Below are 21,335 nucleotides of genomic sequence, written 5' to 3' on the forward strand. Positions count from 1 at the left end.
GGACTACTACCCCTAATATCCCACATCATCCCGTCACAGCCACCGGACTACTACCACTAATATCCCACATCACCCCGTCAGCCAGAGCCACCGGACAGCTATCACTAATATCCCACATCATCCCGTCAGCCAGAGCCACCGGACAGCTATCACTAATATCCCACATCATCCCGTCAGAGCCACCAGACTACTACCCCTAATATCCCACATCATCCTGTCAGCCAGAGTCACCGGACAGCTATCACTAATATCCCACATCATCCCGTCAGCCAGAGCCACCGGACTACTACCCCTAGTATCCCACATCATCTTGTCAGAGCCACAGGACTACTAATGTCCCACATCATCCCGTCAGCCAGAGCAACCGGACTACTACCCATAATATCCCACATCATCCCGTCACAGCCACTGTATATGGGCACGGTAAGGGGGATTCATTTCTGTCATGTTCTCTCCTTTCTGGGGGGCAGACAATGGCTGGGAGCTTATGTTCCCAGGGATGCTAGATTTCTCTCACCATGTCAGTGTTTGCTGAGGTGTTTTCTGAAGTGGGAAAACTGTTGCTCATAGCAACCAATCACAGCTCAGCTTCTTTTAAACAGCTCTGCTGAAATGAAAGATGCTTTGTGATTGGTTGGGGATACACACACATATATATATATATATATATATATATATATAGTAATCCCAAGCTACAATCAACTCTTTCACTTAGTGGGTTGCTTAAAAGTTAGTTTTCTAGACAAGACAATCCTTTTAGTGTCATTAGTGAAAGATGGCAACAAGATAGTGTCAGAGGTGACCACACCACGAGCATGTGTAATCCCCCGTTCACAATTAATTCTCCTACAAAAGTCTCACCTGCATCAGATTCCAGTGATGCCCCCATACTCCATAATGCCTCCTTAAGGACGCCTCTTATTTCTCCACAAGGGATGACCTTTTACAGTAATAATCTCTGCAAAAAAATTTGTACAAGGTGAAACCTAAGGTAATCATGCACTGCGAAGAAGGAAACATTAGGGTCTGTCCCTCGCTATTACACAAGATGAACTGGCACTTGTAGTTCTCTAACACATCTATATACATTTATATACATACTGTATCATCACCATCACCTAAGAGCTGCCCTGGCTGTGTCTGTGCTAGTGTCATCTAATGCTGAGACTTGTAGTCCTTATGCCTCACTAAGACTATGTAAATACTAATGATGACAAAAAAATAACTATCTGGCTTACTGATATAGGTGTAAGCATGATGGGACTTGTAATGCCTGATCCTCTCCTATAAACATCAGCACATTATTAACCCTCTCTAAATAATAGTCCCTTCCTACTATCATTTGCCTGATCACAGAGCGCCCTGCATGCTGGGGCTTGTAGTCCCGCTCTCCACCCCGTGCACAACGCTAATTTTCCCCACACAGCTATGTAATAACAATATTACACTTCTGGTTCCTACTTCTCCCTGTCAAGCACGAAAGTGAATTCCCCGGCAGTCGCATAACACTACATCCGGGGAAACAGGAAGTGCAAGAATGCAGTGTATGCTGGGAATCGAAGTCCTAGCTGACATCTTTATACACCCACTATACCCTTAGCATGTGATTAGAGTCGGCCATCTTAGTACACCTCTGAGAAGCTACCGGACCTACCTGCTGACACTAGCGGAGTCATTCTGACAGGGTTGTACTGCAAACTATAAAGCTATGAGGCAACTAGGGAGATGCTTAGAGCCAGTCACAAACTGGAAGAACCGCAGGGTTGCTACTGCCGATAGTAACCAATTAGATTTCGGCTTTTAGGTATTGAGAGCGGGTTTACAAATGTAAGCTGCAATTTTATTGGTTTATAATAGTAACACTGCAATTGTTCTCGGAGCAAAAATCCTTCTTATACTCCAATTTAGCCGTGTATTTTATTCTTCATGCAGTTACTTGGGGGTAGTGCATCTCGCATCGACTCCACCACCAAATCACTGTCTCTCGTCCTCTGTGCAACCAAATGTATTGATCCTTTACAGCGCTGTTCACACACGTGTGGCTGAGCGGATTCTTTGTTATGTTCTAGAAAATGATTTTGTGTGTAATAAGATACTATAAGCAGAAGGCCTCATTGACTATAATGAGGTCTGCTTAATTACCATTAGTTGGCTTTTTGATCAAAGAACATGGCGTGAGCCCTACTATGAATAATGGGGCCGTTCTGGTTTCCTTTGCATCTGTCAAATTAATGCCCGCTTTACTTCTAAGGCCACGTTCACACATTCAGTATTTGGTCAGTATTTTACCTCAGTATTTGTAGCCAAAACCAGCAGTGAGTGATAAATCCAGAAATGGTGACGTGTTTCTATTCAACTGACTGTTCCACTCCTGGTTCTGGCTTACAAGTACTGAGGTAAAAAACTCACCAAATACTGATCATGGTCTCATTGTTCTATCCACCATTAAAAAAAAGTGGAGACTTGTCTATTTTTCAATCCAGTTTCTGGATCAATTTCATCCTCATTCAAGTGAATGGGTCCATGCAAAAAAAAAAATCATCCGAGTGCCGTCTGTCTATCTCTCAGCATTTGATATAAAATCTTTTTTTAATCATACGAGAAAAATGGATGACACACGGACAAAGAATGGATCCAGCACACTGAGGAAAAATAGTACTTTTTCACGAATGCACATAATGGACCAGAGAAGGGAAAACACCGCTGTGAACAAGGCCGAGGATTATTACCCAAATTTGGCCATATATTAGAAAATAACATGAGCAAAGCAACATTTAATGTAATATTTAAACCCTTTGGGACTGACCTATTTTTGGCCTTCATGACAAAGCATTTGTACTTTTCTCTTCCTTTTTTTGACTTGCATTCAAAGAGGCATAATATTTGTGTTCTTCATTCGACATAAACATACAAGGGTTTGTTGCATGATGAGTTGTAGTCATCACAGGCACCATTTTGTCATCAGAGGCACCATTTTGTCATCAGAGGCATCAAAATGATGCCTGAACCAGTCAAATAAAGTGACAAAAGACGGAACACACGCAACAATGTTTCTTAGATATTGCTGTACATATGTTCATTCTTTTTTGTTTTCTTTTCTTTTAAGCGCTTTGTCAGGCAGGTTCCAGGCGGAATTCTCCCAGAAAATAGACTTTTTTTTGCATACAGTGAAAATGGACCCATCAATTTGCATTGCCGATTGTGAGTCGACACTCAGATCAATATCTGACATGTCTCCACGATCCTGCACAGAATACGCCGCTTGCTGAAAAAAATCTGACTTGTGAACAGCCCCTTAGACTGCCATAGGTACAAGTGCTATGTGTGAAAAAATGAATAGCACTTGTACATGAAAAAGTGATGTGTATGAGCTTTTAGTCTGAAAGACTCGCGTCCACTGAAAGTGCTTTGGGTGGCATGAACGCCAAATACAGCCCTGAGTAGCATTGTGTGGTATGTACAAGTTTTTATTAATTTTAGCACACTTTTTGGGAGGCAGAACCATATAATATATTAGTTCCATATACTTCCTAATATATAATGGTAATTTAATTTCCATCTCCCTAGTTTCTTTATTACTACCTCATTTAAATCCAATCTGGCAACCTCTGTAGCAGCCCCAATCCTGAAAGAGTGAGTTGAAAAATATTTGACACCTAGGCCTAAGTCACCCAGACACTTGCTTAAAATACTCCTGAACTGGAAATGCGTCAAAGGCTCCCCAGACTTATATAAGAGCATTTGCCGGATTTTATGTCGAGGCTGAAAATCCTTTTTTTTTTTAAGGCTATGTGCCCACGTAGCGTTTTAAAACGCTCACTAAAAACCGGACTCCTTCCCAGAAATCGCGCGGTTTCACCGCAATTTACCGCGATTATGATCGCGATTTTGCCGCGATTTTCGCGTGCGATATTCAAGCACTTTCCAAGCGATTTGAAGCATCGCTTGGAAACTGATTGACAGGTTGGTCACACTCGTCAAACATAGTGTTTGAAAACAAGTGTGACCAGGTTTTTACTATTGAGGCCGCCGATGCGGCATCAATAGCAAAAGATAGAATGTTAAAATGCTAAAAAAAATTAAAAAATCGAGGTATATTTACCTTCCGGCGTCCCGCGCTGCCATCCCGGGCCTCAGCGTTCCCAGTAATGCCTTGCGAGACCTGTGATGACGTAGTCTCGCGTTGCTATAGCGATCTCGCGAGACCGCTAGAGTCACGCGAGACTACGTCATTACAGGGCCTTGCCGCAAGGCATTACTGGGAACGCTAGGCCAGGAATGCAGCGCGGGACCCCGGAAGGTAAATATACACTGATTTTTTATTTTTTATTCTTTTTTTTACAGGGGTATGGTACCCAGGGCCTGGAGGACAGTCTCCTCTCCTCCACACCGTGGGTACCAACCGCACATGAGACGCTTAACTTCCTGCATGGTGGGCATAGCCACATGCGGGAAGTAAGCGATTCTCATGCATTCCTATGGGTGCGGAATCGCAGCAATTCTTTGCGATTCCGCACAAAAGTATGAGCATGCTGCGATTTTTTCCGCGATGCGATTCCGCCGCGGAAAAAAGCGCAGCATTAGCACAGCATGTGCGGAATGCCATAGTAATGCATTGCGGGCGTTCTGTACACGATTTTTAAACGTTTTCGCGCCGAAAATCGCGGCAAAAACGCTTAAAAATCGCTACGTGGGCACACAGCCTTAATGTTTTGATCCATCAAGTGTTACGGGCTTTGAGGTCCTCTTTTGTGTAATATAACACACCTAAAAATCTTTGAAACATTTTCCTGGGCTACATTCCTCAGCCATACACTATTCCTTAATGTAGGGTAAATTTCTCTGATGTCTAAAACTGCTAAAAAGCTTTTAAATATTTTGTTGGCATCCATTTCTCAGACATACAGGGTTACGTGGTCTGTGAACATTTCTGTGATCTCTAAAACTGAAAAAAAAAGCATTGAAACATTTTTCTGGATTGAATTTGATGACGCATTTCAAACACTCCTAATAAACTAACAGTAATGTCACCAATGAGAACCGTTTTTCATGGCATATTGTTCTATTTGATCATGTGACACGAGAAATGGTTCTCATTGGTGACTAGTGATGAGCGAGTATACTAGTTACTTGACATTTCCTGAGCATGCATGTGGGGATTCCTTGCTTGTTAGGAAATCCCCACATGTATTCAGGCTGTCTAGCAACCACAAATCATGCAGCTACGGCGACAGAAACTAAATCTCTGAGCACAACCAAAGACTCGGCGATCACTCTAGCATGCTCGGGAAATTTTGAGTAGCGAGCTCATCGCTATTGGTGACATTATTGTTTAAGTATATTGGGAGGCACACCATACGTAGCTTTCATAAAGGATGCTTGTGAGCCTTTGAAACCAGTTGCTTCAGGAATTGTCTTGTGAACCTTGTCACTTGACTACATTTCAAGGATGTTCTAATAAACTATAGAATTTTAAGATGCTGGAACAACGCTCTTTTTTCCTACATTGTTTGCATGTGTGGCCACACAAGTTGCGGGCTTCAGCATGCCAAATGCCACTGTAAGTGAGCTGTTTTTTCTTCAACTTTTTTTTACCCTAAAGAAAATGATTTGTAAATTTTGTTGGAAAAATTAGAGATCGCTGGTCAACTTTTAACCCGTATAATTTCCTTAAAAAAACAATTGTGTTTCAAAAATTGTTCTGATGTAAAGTAGACATGTTTGAAATATTATTTATTAACTATTTTGTGTGATATGACTCTTTTAAGGGCATTAAAAATTAAAAGTTTGAATATGGCAAAATGTCCAGACTTTTGACAAATTTCCAATATTTTCACAAGTAAAAGCAAGTTATATCAAACAAATGTTACCACTATCATGAAATACAATGTGTCAAGAGAAAACAATGAGAGAATTCGTGGGATCCATTTAAGCGTTCTAGCGTTATTACCGCATAATGTGACACTTGTCAGAATTGTACAATATGGTCTGGTCAGGAAGGTGAAAACAGGCTTTGGGGTGACGGGATTAAAGCACCACTCCAGCATTATTGATTTTTTATTGCAGTGCTGGAGCGGCACTACTAATGTAAGTTACCTGCGCCTACTCTTAATCTTACCAACCACCATCTTCACTTTTATCTGCGCCACTCCTTTTGGTCTCCCGCAGTTTGTGTCCTACTGTATCGCTCCAGTATTGGCTAGACAACATTGCGAGAATTGCAGTTTATATATTGTTGAATTTTAAATTGTTGGGTGTTATTGAAGTTGTAGAGTGTGCGAGTTGTTGCAGAATGTTTACATGTTCTACATCTAGATCCAACACAGCCGAAGAAACCCGGATGGTTTAACCATGTCTTTTGTCTGGGTGTGGGATTAAAGAGGCTAGGTGAAATAATATTTCCCAATGTCGCAGCTTTCTTAGGCCTCTTTCACACTTCAGTTTTTTACAATCAGTCACAATCCGCCAGGATTTGAAAAAAACAGATCCGCAATTTTCTTTTGAGGATCCGTTTTTTTTCCCCATTGACTTCCATTATTGGCGGATTGTGACGGATTGCCGTCCGTTCCACCCGTTTTTTTGGCGGATCCGCCAAAAGTTGCTGTCCGTCACCATCCTCAAAGATTTCAAAACGGAGCTTGCAACGTTTTTTTCTATGGCGGATCCTCCAGACACTGTTTTAACCCGAAATTGTTTCTGGGTGCCGGACAAAAAAAAAAATTTCTCTCCCTCTCTCCCTCTCTCTTTTCCAGGCTGCGATTCCTTTAAAATTCTTCATTTGTCGGATCCGTCAAAAAAACGGACGGGTGACATCCGTTGTCATTAGTACTACAACGGATCCGCCATCCGTCCTTTTGGCGGATTATGACTGATGCAAAAAACTGAAGTGTGAAAGAGGCCTTAGCAACTATGTGACAACCCGATTCTAAAATTGTAGATAAAGTAGAATCCTCATATAAAATAGGATTCTGTTTCTGAATTAGCAATTTATTTTTAGAAAACTGAGGACTATACTGAATAGAAAGAACTGCCTCATTACCCATTGGGGACTTGATCCTGTGCTTTGTGTAACAAGATCTCGCCTGTCCTCTCTGTGCACTATATCCATTGCTCTATTACATAGTAACATAGTTTTGAAGGCTGAAGGAAGACCTTATGTCCATCTAGTTCAGCCTATTTTTAGTTCAGCTGTTCTGCATTGTTGATCCTGGGGAAGGCAAATTTTCTCCATAGGGAAAAAAATTCCCCATCACCTATAATATTCTGTTATTCGTAACCTTCTATACTGTTACTCACAAGAAAAGCATCCATTCCTATAGTAACATATTCAAAGATCATTGAGGATATCCCCTTTTTTAGGTTATCACAGCATTTTTTTCATTTCTTCCTCCTGAATGGACTCCTCATTACAATTTCACTCTAAGAAACTCAGTTTAAGTTAGAGTGTGTTTACACTGATTGTTTTAAGCAGAAACTCTCCAAATTCTTCTCAAATACTCAAATTTTGTTTCTGGTGATCCATTAATGCATTCATGGTGGTTTAGGTGATGTATTCATGTAACTACCTCTTAAAAATAATTTGCAGCCCTTGGGATTGGTTCAGTATGGCATTATGGCCCTTGGACCGAAAAATGTTGTGCACCCCTGATCTAGGGTCAGATAGTCAATATTGTATGCCTGGAGAAACCCTTTTGAGTGAATTTGTCACCAGGTTTTTTCTACCTACTGCATTTTCAGACTATAAGGCTACTTTCACACATCCGTTTTTTTAAATCCGTCACGATGCGGCGAAAATTGTGAAAACCGGATCCGGAATTGGATCCATTTTTTACACATAGAATGTAATGATCGCCGCATCGTGCCGGATGGACATGCGGCGCCTCCGGGTTTTGCAGGATATGGCAAACATGCGCCGTCCAGCGTCTGCAAAAAACGGCTGCATTGTTGGGTCTGGTGTCTCTCATCTTCCTCTTGACAATACCTCATAGATTCTCTATGGGGTTAAGGTCAGGCGAGTTTGCTGGCCAATCAAGCACAGTGATACTGTTGTTTGTAAACCAGGTACTGGTACTTTTGGCAGTGTGGGCAGGTGCCAAGTCCTGCTGGAGAATGAATTTTCCATCTCCAAAAAGCTTGTCGGTAGAGGGAAGCATAGCGTGCTCTAACATTTCCTGGTAGACGGATGCGCTGAGTTTGGTCCTGATAAAACACAGTGGCCCTACACCAGCAGATGAAATGGCTCCTCAAACCATCACTGATTGTGGAAACTTGGATAAAGCTAAACACGAAACACGCGTCAAGAGTGCAGCAGCCATTTAAAGGTACAGTGCTGATATTCCACTAATGCTTATACCACTCTCCCTCAGCCCCTTACTGTTCATACTGCATCCATTTTCATCCTTATTTGGCGGGACATTATTGTACACACAGTACTCATATACTTTACCTATAATATCCTCCTTCTTGGGTATTGGGATAGTGGATTTGATTTTTTGGAATAGAGATGTATGTAACTGATGATATGTCCTCACTGAATTTATTCTTGTGGCCCTAATGCATACTATATTGTGGTTTTCTGGAAGCTTTCACTTTGCTCCAAATATATATTTAAACATGTTGTTTTTTTGGCCTTATAGCAACTTAGTTTTTCAGGATCTATCACATCAATGGTATATTACCTTTGGCTCTATGTACTTTTTTATGCCTGCTTTTTTGCATTGTTGTTCACATATGATCGTATTTCATTATTGAATTTTTAACTTTGTTTCAATAAACTTCTCTGATTTTATGGTATATAGCTTCCTGTTTTTCTCCCCCTTTTTTTGACCAGATCCAACAATGCAGATGAGCTGAAGGCTGCTATCAAAGCAACCTGGGCTTCCATAACACCTCAGCAGCGCCACAGGCTGATCACCTCTATGCCTCGCCGTATTGATGCAGTAATTGATGTCAAAGGAGCCACGACCAAGTACTGACTGCATTTACTGAACATGCATTTCAGTAGGCCAACATTTCAGATTTTAAAATCATTTTTCAAGCTGGTGATATAAAGTATTCTAATTTACTGAGATAATGACTTTTGGGTTTTCATTGGCTGTAAGGCCTGTTTCACACTTCCGTTTTTGTGTCCGCCAAACGGATCCGTTTCCGTTTTTTTGACGGAAACGGATGCCAACGGATCCGTTTTTAAAAAAAGGATCCGTTTTTTTGACGGATCCGCGGTAACCGTAATGGAAGTCTATGGGACAAAAAAAAACGGATCCTGCAAAAAATGGCGGATCCGTTTTTTTACAGAAAACAACGGATTTTGACGGATTTGAAAAAACGGAAGTGTGAAACAGGCCTTAGCCATAATCATCAACATTAACAGAAATAAACACGTGAAATAGATCCCTCTGTTTGTAGTGACTTTATATAATATATGAGTTTCACTTTTTGTTTTGAAGAACTGAAATAAATTCACTTTTTGATGACATTCTAATTTTGTGAGATGCACCTGTATATTGTATTGCTGGAGTAGTTACTGCCCTATAGTTGTCTGTTGGTGAAAACTTGATCAATAAATATATCTTAGTATGCTTTGTAATTCAATTGTTTTCTAAGGGCTGAATTTGTTCGGCAGTGTACTTTTCTGTCATACAGTTCCATGCATCCATTGACTGTAGTGACCGCCATAACTTCATCACTGCACACAACTATTGACAATTTACAACTTGCCTGAATCAACCGGCTCAAAAATTTTAGCCCAAGAACAGACGGCAAGATGCTGAATAAAGTTTCCAAGAACGTCAGAATTTTATCTAGGGTTAGATTCATCATAAAAACATATTTTCTGCGTTTTTGGAGTGCTGCGTCTCTTCAATCTTTTTTATATCTGTTGAGATTCAATGATCAAGGACGCACAACTTTCAAATAGATTATTTTACACAGCTAATCCCTTTTCATTTATTAAAATAACAGTGCTATTCCGCTCAGTTTTGCATCAAGAAATGATCGGGGCATGTAGTGTTTTGTTTCACACCTGCGAGAAGACAAGACACTACATGCCCCGATCATTTCAGGCATCTGTCTCACACATTAGATCAGACTTGGCTGTGTTTCATTAGTGTCAATGTCAAGTTTTTGCCTTTGGCAATGGTACAAGTGTTTTTCACATTTCCACCAGAACCTTCTCCTGCGTCTTCTGCTTTTGTTTCCAGAAGCCGCCTTATTCAGTGACGCTGGTGATTGAGGAGATGTCAGAAGTTCTGGATGATGTAGGTTCTGTCCAGTCACTAAATTTAGGTTGGCTGACAGTTTGGGTGTGTGTGCTGTCCAGATGAAGTTATCAGCTCGCTGCATCTACCAAGTGGAGGTCACCACTCCTTTCTGAAGTTAGATTGCTACTGGATGCTGCCTGTTTAGATCTGTGATTTCTGCTCCTGTTTTGACCTTCGCTTGTTTTTGACATTCCTCCTGCCTGACAATTTTGCACCTTTGCGACCCTCTTGGTTCTGACCCAGCTACCTGACTATCCTTTTAATTATTTATTTATTATGCTTTGCTTATATAGTGCTATCTTATTCCGCAGTGCTTTACATACATTGTCATCACAGTTCCCAAACTAAATTGCCTATCACTATGTCTTTGGAGTAAGGGAGGAAACCGGAGTACCCGGAGGAAACCCTCGCAAACACGGGGAGAACATACAAACTCCTTGCAGATGTTGTCCTTGGTGGGACTTGAACCCAGGACCCCAGCGCTGCAATGCTGACTACTTAGCCACCATGCTGCCCACCCTTCTAGCCATCTTGCACTACCAAACAGCAGCTGACTCTGTGGCGCTTGCCCTGGGACCCTTGTTTAAGTCCAGATTCCTGTATAGGGGCTAAAGGGTGAAGACCATGGCAACACCAAGGTTCTGGGAAACTGAGTAATTGCACCAAGCCTGTTCGTAGTAGAGCTGCCAAGCGACCACAGACAGAGCAGTGTTACAGTTACTGCAAGTAGTAGAAGTCATTGTCACTTGCAATACTTGATACAGCATCCCATTGAAAAACAGACCCCCTAGTCATTAAAGGGGTTCTCTTCTCGGTCATTCATATCTGCCTCTCTGCACTGGCCACAAGTTGTCACTGTGCTGCTTTATGTCTGTAACTACACTGACTTCTATGAGGGTGCAATCAGTATAACGCAGCCCACTCGGCTGTTTCTGGAGCTCCTATTGTTAGTAGGCAGCGCATAGAGGCAGATATTTCTGTCTCACCGATGAATGGCTCAGATGTGAATACCCTATGCAAGAAGAGTTCTATATATTACACTGGATGTACATCAAATGAATTCCAATATCTGATCTTTTGTTATAGGAATAATGAGACACATTTGAGTTTATTAACGAAAGTTTTTAATGGAATCATGTTCCCAATTCATTTTGGTGATTCTTTAAATAGCAGCCATGCAAAAGTCTGAGATGGTTCAATATACAGTGTCTTTGGGTTGTATCCAGAAACACTGCCTCTTACACACCCCTCTCACCAATAAAGGTGCTATCATTGCTTCCAGTATGGAAATCATTAAGATGCGGCACCAAGTACCATTACCTCATGGAATTTTAAAGATTTGGACATACCACCCAAAATACCTTTTTACTGTAAAGGATGTGATTTAGCTTGGGACGACCTATATATTATAATGGCTCAGTGTTTGGACTTGGAGAGAGTCCCTTAGATAAAGAAAGCTAGTTAGGGAGCTTAATAGGTGTAGCTTGGTTGGAAGAGAGACTGGGAGGAGGCAGTGTCAGAAGATCCAGATGGAGCATACTTCCCGAGAGACGCCAGGCCATTAATCTGCAATACACACAAGAAACAGTCATTCCCTGGTGAATCTAGATGTGGGAAGGTAATGTCAGAGGTTGAATCATACAGCTTGGTTAAAGTGTCGTAGTCATTTCAAGAGGCAATAAAGGAACCTTGAGTGTTGGGGTCACCTATGGCCTTCTGGCCAGCTTTTCGACCATAATAATAGGGATTTGCCTTAGGAGACCTGCAAAACTGGACAACTTGCCCTATTTCTGTACCAGTCATGACTTGTATTGTTTAAAATTACTGTACTTGTTTTTTTATTATGTATACCCCTCCTCACAAGCAAAACACCATGGAATAAATGGCACTATCATAATAAATAATATTGTGGTGTGTATGGGCAATTAAATAAGGATCACAATGTACAGACCGACGTGAAATCATCATGTCATCCCATCCATTGGGCAAGGACTGATACTAACCTTAGCCCTCTTGAGGAAGGCCTCCTGGGATGCCTTTTCATTTTCTACCTTTCCGAGCCAGGCAGAAAGTGCTGAAGCCTGCAAAGCACGGCCGTACGAGAATGACACACGCCAGGGGCGTAGAAGATTGCAGCGATTCATGGCATTCAGGTTGAGAGATGCCTCCTCTTCACTCTGACCTCCAGACAGGAAGCAAATACCTAGAAAAAAATCAATGTAAAAAAAAAAATTACCAATGAGGAAAGCAGAAGGAATGGAATTTTACATCAGAGGACAGGAAATATAAAAGAATAGGAAGGAAGAAGTAAAAGGCAGAGACCTAAGTTTTATTCTAATGCTAAAAAGTCATATTCAGATAGTCCCCTAATTAATATGCTTCTGTAAGTGGACCCCCAAAGTGGTTACAAACAACATCTCTTGCACTTGAGGATCCGACACATCTAAGCCCGTCTGTTCGACTACCCACTAATTTTAATGAGATCTTTCCCTTGTCCTGTGGTGGCCCTGCAGGAAAATACTACACTGGCTGCTGCCAAGCTCTTCCACAGATTACAGCTGATTAGTGGGAGGTTCACAGAGGCACAACTCACCACTAAGGACCTTAATTATCCAAAATGAACATCCCTTTTAATGGGCCAGTCAGTGTGACTCTTTGGATGGAAGGAAACTACTAATCGTTGGCTCTTCAGACATAATATATTATTTTTATAAGATGATGTAGGAACACAAAATTCCTATAGAGACATGTTCAGAAACATTGGGGCAGATTCGTCAACCCAATGTTGTGGCTTAGCCCATCGGAGTGTGGGCCAAGACCGGTGTATAAAAGGCTAGTCTTGATGAATTCCCCGCCATTATCTCCTACACTATAAGACAGTAGTGACCGTTTAATGGTAAAAGGTCTTGACAGGCCTTAAAAAAAAAAAATTAGGTAGATTCAAAGGTATTTAAAGTATATTGATATAAAAGTATTTTGCCCTTTAGGTCAACTAAGTCAATCCCTTATTAATGGACTTTTATTGTTTTTAGAGAAAAAGATGGAATTTGGAAAGTAGACCAATAGTATGAGCTAGAAAACTCAGCGAGAGACAGAGGGGCTTCATTACCGGGTACTGCGGCAGGAACAGTTCGTCTCAGAGCTGTAACAGTTGCCATAGCGACTTGCTCTGGGGTGAATTTTTGGGGACAGGATTGTCCTCCTGTAACCATATTTGGTTTTAAGAGTGTTCCCTCAAGATATACGTGATGTTGGATGAGGGCAGCGTACACTGCAGACAGCACCTGTGCCAAGAGATGTACATGCATTTACACGACTCCCAGAACCCATACATCAGTGACAAGAATATTACAGAGGGTCAGCCAGCCTTATGCCAATAAGCCCAACCGGGGTGACAGACTCATCTGGAATGTTTACTCGATCAGCTTCCATTACCCTGGGACTTCTGAAGATCAGCAGGATGAAGAGGCTGCCACACTTCAATGATCATATGGTTACATACATGTGATAGTTGGAATTGGACACCATCATCTGACATGTCACATGTAGATCTAGTGCATATTTCTCAAACTGGAGGGCCTGGCACATCCATGCATTTCATGGACAACCCACGGATTTCAATGGACACTGTAATATTTTTTTTTGCCTGTTGTGGTGCTGCTGAGTAATTGACCACTTTCTGTTGAAGAACCCTATGGTTATTGTTGAGGGTTCCAGCCTCAGGACAACTTTTAGGCTATGTGCCCACATATGCAGAAAATTTCTGCATGGAAACCGGACTCCTTCCCAGAAAACGCGGGTTTTTTGCACGTTTTCCGAGCGGTTTTTATGTGTTTTTTTCCGCGCGTCCCCAGTCTCATAGAAAATAGCTAGAAATGCGGCTTTTTCCTCTAAATTAATGAGCATGCTGCGTTTTTTATCGCGATGCCTTTTTTTCGTGGAAAAAAACGTATCAATATGCACAAAAAGTGCAGAATTCATTAAAATGAATTGGATGCTTCTTGTAAACGTTTTTAAGCGTTTTTGCCGGTAAAAACGCTTAAAAAACGCTTACGTGTGCACAAACCCTTAAACAACTTACAGATGACCCTGAAAATACACCCATTACTCTGTGAAAGGTCATCGGCCTCATTGTTGCCCTAATGAGAGTCTTCCACTGACTATATGCTTTAGGTCAAATTCAAATGTCCTTAAAACAAACCATACTTGGATTGTAATAGCCGGCATGGCCAGCAGGTCACCGGACATGATCTGATTATGGCCATGATATGAGGCAGTTAGCTCATCTGAGGCCATCTGACCACGGTCCGTATTTCATAGATGTGTGAATAAGGGGTATTAATGCTAGTGTTCTGGAACACAACAAGCTAGAATTAATCTCTACTTTCGGCCAACATGATCAGTAGACTAAAGTCTCATTGGCATCGTTCCCAGACTTATACCTTGAATATGTAAAAAACACATGTTAATGTTTAACAAGGATGTAGACTGTCCATGAACTACAACACCTAACATGGTTAAGAGGAGCTGGAAATGTGATCAGGCTTACCTTTTCTGTCTCATATTGGCACCTCTGGAGATCATGTGACCCATCAGACAAAATTTCAGGTTCAACAATTGGCACCAGGCCATTCTGAAAGACACACATACAATTAGGAAGAATAGTAATATTAATAATAACAATTTCTTTCATGCAGCACCACCATATTGGGCAGGCAGTTAGTTTCAATTGTGGGCGGTTTGCCACTATTTGCGCCAAATTTCGCAAAGTATTGCACAATGTGATAAATGTAACATTTCTATCTAAAAGCTGATCTTCCCAATAGCTGGAGTTTGTGACTTTTTAGAAAACTGCAATTTCTAAATCTAGCTTAACTCTTATATGCACAGCTGATAATAATTTACTTTATAAAAGTGTAATATGGCGAAAAGTCACAATTTTTATTTATACAAAAAGAAATGTACTCATTTATTAGCCAGATCAGAGAAAGACTACAAGGAGGACCAAAACCAGGTAACAGCTTAATTTCACCTGCGGAGGCACTGCTGGGAAAATTAATACTTTCTTCTATGTTCCTTCACTAATGATAGCGGATTGTTGGAGGTTACATCACTGAGGTACCATGTACCGTTAACAAACAGGGATTGTCTAAAGCAGAATAACTGCGTAGGCTAAGCATGGTTCGCAAAGATGACATAGCTGCACACGGTGTGTATACAAGCACCCTTAATTCCAGCAAATGGTCATTTTTTTGACAACCAGTTGGTCATATGGAATGGCAACATATAGTTATTTCTTTGTTACAGTATATCTCCTAGGAAAGTAATAAAGGTACAGAGCAAAGTAGTGTTAAAAATAAAAGATTCTCCAAAATTGGTATTTCATAGGGAACACTGATATAAACCAAAAGGACCTGTAGGGAGCATTTGATTGCTCCTCGAAACCTGTCACAGTAAGCTATGCTTGCTCCATCAGAACCCTGGGCTTGCCACATTTTATCTTAGATGCAAGGTCTGGTGTGGTTAATAACTGCCACTATTGCTGCTTAATCAGCACTTTCTCTTGTGTACAGCACATACGAGCCAGAGTTCAAGAGGAGTGATCTTCTGAAATTGTGCCAGATGAAATACAGATAAGACCAGAAGCCAAGAAAAGGAGCCACTGGACAGAAAAAAAAGAGAAGCAAGAGTAAGAATAGGCAAAAAAAGACTTACCTGTTGGCATATGCTTGCGTAGCGTGCCAACACATTAGCATTTTCCTTAATGGCAAGGCTTGAGGGTGCATGGTCTGTGATTTTCAGCACACATCGCCACTTGGCAAAGTCAGCACCATCCTTTTTATACTGAGCACATCTCTCTCCAAGTCCATCCAGACCTGAAATTGTAACAACCAAGGGTTTGGAGGAATGTTGTCAAGGACCAGATCGGAGAACTTATTTAGAGATCTAGGTACTGACCCTGAGTGGTAGTCTCTCCATCAGTCCCAGCGAGGACAGCTGTGCCTTTATCTACCTGTGAATGACAGGGCAGACAAGATAGTTCAGACAGATGGCATCACTTATCATCACTCAACAGAAGAAAGAAGTTGTAGAAGATGGACCTTGATTCCTACGACAATGCCAAGATCCTTCAGGAGTTTGGGGAATGGGACACCACTATTTGACTTTTGGTATAGTGTTTCATGGAAAAGAATGACTCCACCAATGCTGTCATTCAATTTAGCATCAGTTGTAAAGAGAATATTACGGAACAGACGTCTATTTTCTTCTGTATTTTCTACGTTGATGCGCTTTAAGCGGCTGCCCATGGTCCCTGAGAGGAAAGGTTGGTTACTGTTATGTCCCATCAAAAGTGGAGATATTTCACTACAAAGTCAAGTCACAGAATACCGTAGATTAAAAAGCCTCTCCATTAGATGGAATCCATGTGGTGAATAATGGCGCCTACTGGAAATACACTACAGAGAAGTAGAAAAAAAAAACCTGGAGTCTCAACTGGGAAGGTAAGTTAATGTGTATGCCAAATGTAAGTGCATATTAACACATGACCATTAACCAGAGAAAACAAAAAGCAAAAAACACAAATATCCTGAACTAAAAAGTAAAGTCAGTTCAGACTCCAGTTTTTTATTCATTTCATTGTGCATTCAGTGCATATAAGGGTGTGGCCGCCCTCTTTCTGAGCTGGGAAAGCCATCCTGTCTGGCCTAAGCTTTTACTAGTGGTTCAGTCGCTCGATCCTTGTTCACATTCATGTCACTTGGCAAGTGAAAACGTTTTAAATACTAGAGTAGGGACGGTCCCACAAGGGTTGCCGTGACGTGACTGGATGGCTTGTACATTATTTTGATCAAAATTATGTTTACTAAATACCCTTATTATTATTACCTTTATGCATTATTTGCAGTTTATTTTTTACTTTTTAGTTCAGGATATTTGTGTTTTTTGCTTTTTGTTTACTACAGAGAAGTAGGTAGATTGTAATATTTAATTTTGTCTTCACTATACTAAGAAAGCTCTACTCTGATCATTCAGCTAGTTTTGAAGTCACTTCCAGTAGGTCCTGAAACAAGACCTGTCACTTGCTCAAATAAATAAAACTCCATCAGCTCGCCAGATTCTACTGCTCTCTATTTTGTGCTTCTTTGCAGAAATATTCACATTTGTTGCTTATAGGGCGCCCTCAGATGGCTGTAAAAATCGGACCGAGATCAGAACGCAGTGCATGGACTGGCAGTCAACTCTCCCTAACCCAAGCGTGACAGCTTCATGTATTTCTATGCAGCTGTCATGCTCGGGTCTAGAGAGCCACCGGCTAGACCGAGCACTGTGGTCCGATATTGGTGCGCCCTTAAAGCAAAGTATGTGAAATCTCTACTTGTAGTTCAACTGTCAGTTTCTTCAAAGTCCTCTCTGGGGGCGTTCACTTTCACCCCTCCCTCCCAAACACAGCTCGACAGAATCTGAGACTGATTAGCTGCAGAGTTGTGACGGTCAGCATCTGGGAGGAAGAGGATTGAAAGTGCACGCCCCAGAGAAGACTCTGAAGCAATACCCAGTTCCACTACAAGCAGAGATTTCACATAGTGCACTCAAAAAGCAACAAATGTGAATGTCTCTGGAATGGAGTTATGCAGCGCAAAATGGAATAGAACAGCAGAATCAGTGGAGCTCAAGAATTTTTACAAAGTATGTAACTTAATTTTTTTAGCAAGCGACAGGTCCTCTTTAAAGAGATTTGCCCCGACCTTTATATTTTATTTTAAGGATGGGGGCAAAGCACATTTTACATTGGAGGGCATCATTGCTATAACATACACTTACCTGTAGACTCATCTGCTGCCAAAATCCCACAACCATCTTTAACAATACGCTGAGCAATCTCTGAGAGTTCTTTCTTCTGTTCAGAAGTGAGTGCTGCAAATTGGTGGGCCATATTTGGTGATCTATTAAATAAAAGGGTTCATCAAGTATTAAATATGATCTCCATATAAAATACGAAATCTATCACCAGAGTTATGAAATACTATTCAGCAGCCAGACTTATATGTCAGAACCACGTTGAGGTTACAACCCACCTAGGAGTCACCCAAGGAGTTGCCGATGCATAGATTTTATGGTGTTTTAGGAACATGAATTAGGCATCTTCATTGAAATAATATTAGTTTAATACTTATTATTATGAGTTGGGGTCGTGGGCTTGAATCTGACCAAGCAATGTCTGCATGGAGTTTTTTTTATGTTCAGGTTGTGTTTGCTGGATTTCTGATTTCAGGCTTGGAAATATATTCATCTAATGGGTATGGTCAGAGTAGGGAAGACTCAAGACCACCTGAATGTAAGCTACTTGCAGGGACAAATTGTTCTGGGAGGGGACCCCTTAGGGCAGGGGTCCCTAACCTTTAGCTCGGGAGCCACATGTGGCTCGCGGTCCCATGAATTGTGGCTCGCGACTAACTGCCAGCTTGGTACATTAGGTCCAGGTCTAGCAAACAGGTATGAAGAGAGCATCTCAAAATGGTGAATTTTGTGAGTATCCCTGAACAGAAGAGCAGATCTGGATGCACATTTACTGGTCTTAGGGGTTTAGAGATGTTTTTAGGTATGGTACGCTGGAGATTGATACTACCTGTTAGAGGAGATGCTCAAAGCTGGATGTGACAGTGTGTTGGGAGTCCTTGATGAGAGAATACTGAATGGGGGTATTGTGCGAACTCCTGGATGTCAGTGTACTGCTTTGGAGTGATTTCTGTGGAAAAGCTTTGGTTATGATTATACCTGTAATGGGGTCTTTGGTTGACACTTCTTTGAAGGGGGTGGAAGCTGGATGTGGCTCGCGCCCCTCTCTCAGTACTGAATGTGGCTCGTGACCCTCTTTCTAAGTTGAATGTGGCTCTCAAGGTCAGAAAGGTTGGGGACCACTGCCTTAGGGCATATAGACATGGAGTTGTCTTTTTTTGAGTCCTTTAATGCTATTATTATAAAAAATATATATAAGTAGCTGTCTGTCAATGAATGTGGCTGCCATACAACTCCAAAAGGGTTTTGACACATATGCAGTCTCAACTCCTGTTTTGTCCCATAACTTCACCCGTTTGCTATGTGGGGGTCCATCTTTCCCGTTATCTATAAGAAATGGCTGGCAGCAGAAAAATACATTTATTTCTATACACAACCTCCAATAAGAACTGTGACCAGACTAACACAATAGTTAGCTTCTCTTTGGTCTTAAATGGCAAACAGTAGCCTACATTCAATTGCCTTATTAATGTACATCTAGGTAAGTCACTATCTTTGTAGTCTAGTGCTTATAGTTCAGCCCCACACAAATAAATTGGGCTGAGCTGCAGTACCAGTCACATCCATGGATTAAAGCGGCACTGTTTTTAGACAAGTAGACTTCTTTTCTAATCCTGGTTAGCTGCATAAAAAGGGTTTCCTCAATACTAAAAGTTATAGGGTATGTCATCACTTTCTGATCAATTGAGGAGGGCGCTAACTCCGATCCATCACCAATCCTTAAAATTAATCAGTGCAAAACTGCGCCATGAAAAAGCCATCTAGGTGATCAAAAGTGGTTGGAGGTCGAACCCCACTGATCAGAAAGTGTCTGTATGTAGAGGCAAACAGGAACATTAAACAGGCAAGACAGCATCCGGCTGTAGGTGCTAGGTGTGAGGTCTACCAGGAACCCCCTCCCCCAAAATAAATACATCTCCCTAATGATTCCTACTGATCTATGCAACAAGAACTTCTACATTGATACAGCTCATCGAGCACATCACATACATATACACACGTCAATATGGTTGATCTGTTTATATCCAACTGCGGAGCATCACTGCGCTTCTTCTAGATATATACATTAATGCAGTATGCACAGCCAGTATATATAGAAGTAATCCCTCGTATTACACATGCATACAGTATAGGAATCCCTACACATTGTACTTACTGGTGTGGTGGCTGTAGGGTGGCAGGCAGACTGGTGAGAGGCGGGCCGGGCACAGCCACATCACACAGTTTTATATGCTGGGACACCTATAGGGGTATGGGTTGTGTATGTGCTCTGCTCCGCTATAGGCTCCTTCCCTGCACACTCCTTCACAGGGAGCCACTCACTGTCAGACAGGCAGGATTTGGCTATGGAGGGAGGGGAAATGTGTAATTTTTACTGTGGACAAAGGTCATGCCTGAGGGGAGACATTATACAGCATGTACGCAATACCGAAAGACAAGACTACATTTTCTGCTGATTTCTATACTCAGATCACAAGAGGGTCTCTATGATTATGACAACAAAGCTGCACCTTAAGAAGTTATCTTAAGTAGACGTTCTGCACATTAAGCACTAATTCCATTATGCAAAATCTGTTGCAAGATTTCAGAGATGGAGAATCAGCGCCATTCATCTCAGTGCGGTTCTAATCAAAGAGACAGTTGCCAAACTTTCCGCAACAAAATCTCCAGCCGAGCAATTCATCCCACAATGTGTTCTTGCTGAAAACAGACCACATTTGGGTTTTTAAAGGGGTTTTCTGCGTTCACGCTACAACTTCAGATTTGTTCTTATTTATTTAGCTTACGGCACTTTACAGATATTATCATTCCTGTCTCCATTGGGGCTCGCAATCCAGATTCCCTATCAGTATTGTCTTTGAAGTATCAGAAAAAATCAGAGAATCTGAAGGAAACCCACGCAAACAACAGAACATACAAACTCCTTGCAGATGTTGTCCTTGGTGGGATTTGTACCTAGGACCCCAGCACAGTTCTAACCACTGAGTCACTCTGCAGATTGAGTAATGCTGTTTGTGTGAGATATGTACACTGTCAGGATTCTGTTGCCTACTCAAATGAAATAAAAAATTGGAAAGACAAAAAGCGCAATAGAGTCTTATCCAATTAACGATGAGATAAAAGCAGAGAGTACTAACCTTCCTTTTTGGAAACTCATTGTCACGATTTTATCAGCTTATAACACTAGCTATCCCTGTTCCCCAGGTTACTTCTGATGGTGAAGATGCTGGGGCCACTTACCTTGCTGTACTCCTGTATCAGCCCTTATCTGTCCCC

At 41.5% G+C, this 21,335-nt stretch overlaps 2 protein-coding genes across 8 annotated transcripts in view; both read right to left on the reverse strand.

The window, feature by feature from the left end:
- ERCC1 (ERCC excision repair 1, endonuclease non-catalytic subunit) overlaps positions 1–1,579 on the reverse strand; it is a 32,857-nt gene extending 31,278 nt beyond the window's left edge. For 3 of the 6 annotated variants that reach the window (XM_073588299.1, XM_073588297.1, XM_073588295.1), the window contains exons 1-2: positions 1,462–1,579; positions 862–958 (exon numbers count right to left, since the gene is read on the reverse strand). The gene's annotated coding sequence lies outside the window, so the exon portion shown is untranslated. Of the gene's footprint in view, positions 1–861; positions 959–1,448 lie in introns of all 6 variants that reach the window. The other 3 variants (XM_073588300.1, XM_073588298.1, XM_073588296.1) reach the window with 1 other exon arrangement.
- A 9,781-nt stretch (positions 1,580–11,360) lies between these two features.
- Positions 11,361–20,371, reverse strand: LOC141100091 (fructose-bisphosphate aldolase B-like). Of its 2 annotated transcripts, XM_073588303.1 has the most exons (9): positions 20,215–20,371; positions 18,084–18,205; positions 16,361–16,572; positions 16,218–16,272; positions 15,975–16,135; positions 14,809–14,892; positions 13,369–13,543; positions 12,263–12,462; positions 11,361–11,825 (listed from the first exon to the last, which is right to left on the reverse strand). In XM_073588303.1, exons 2-9 carry the CDS (start codon positions 18,193–18,195, stop codon positions 11,730–11,732), a joined length of 1,095 nt encoding a protein of 364 aa, XP_073444404.1. In that variant the 5' UTR covers positions 18,196–18,205; positions 20,215–20,371; the 3' UTR covers positions 11,361–11,729. The 2 variants fall into 2 exon arrangements, with proteins under 2 accessions (XP_073444404.1, XP_073444405.1); XM_073588304.1 differs by lacking the exon at positions 16,361–16,572.
- Between the last annotated feature and the right edge of the window lie 964 nt (positions 20,372–21,335).

The sequence above is a fragment of the Dendrobates tinctorius genome, unplaced genomic scaffold, assembly GCF_039654945.1.
Source record: "Dendrobates tinctorius isolate UK_male_01 unplaced genomic scaffold, ASM3965494v1 ptg000103l, whole genome shotgun sequence".
Taxonomy (NCBI): domain Eukaryota; kingdom Metazoa; phylum Chordata; class Amphibia; order Anura; family Dendrobatidae; genus Dendrobates; species Dendrobates tinctorius.

What these genes read in the sequence shown, in the direction of transcription:
- LOC141100091 (XM_073588303.1), bottom strand. Translation starts at nt 18,195, where the DNA reads ATGGCCCACCAATTTGCAGCACTCACTTCTGAACAGAAGAAAGAACTC. An exon ending in GCATTGTCGTAGGAATCAAG is followed by an intron (nt 16,273 to 16,360) that starts GTCCATCTTCTA and finishes TGTCATTCACAG; the next exon opens with GTAGATAAAGGCACAGCTGT. An exon ending in TGGAGAGACTACCACTCAGG is followed by an intron (nt 16,136 to 16,217) that starts GTCAGTACCTAG and finishes TTACAATTTCAG; the next exon opens with GTCTGGATGGACTTGGAGAG.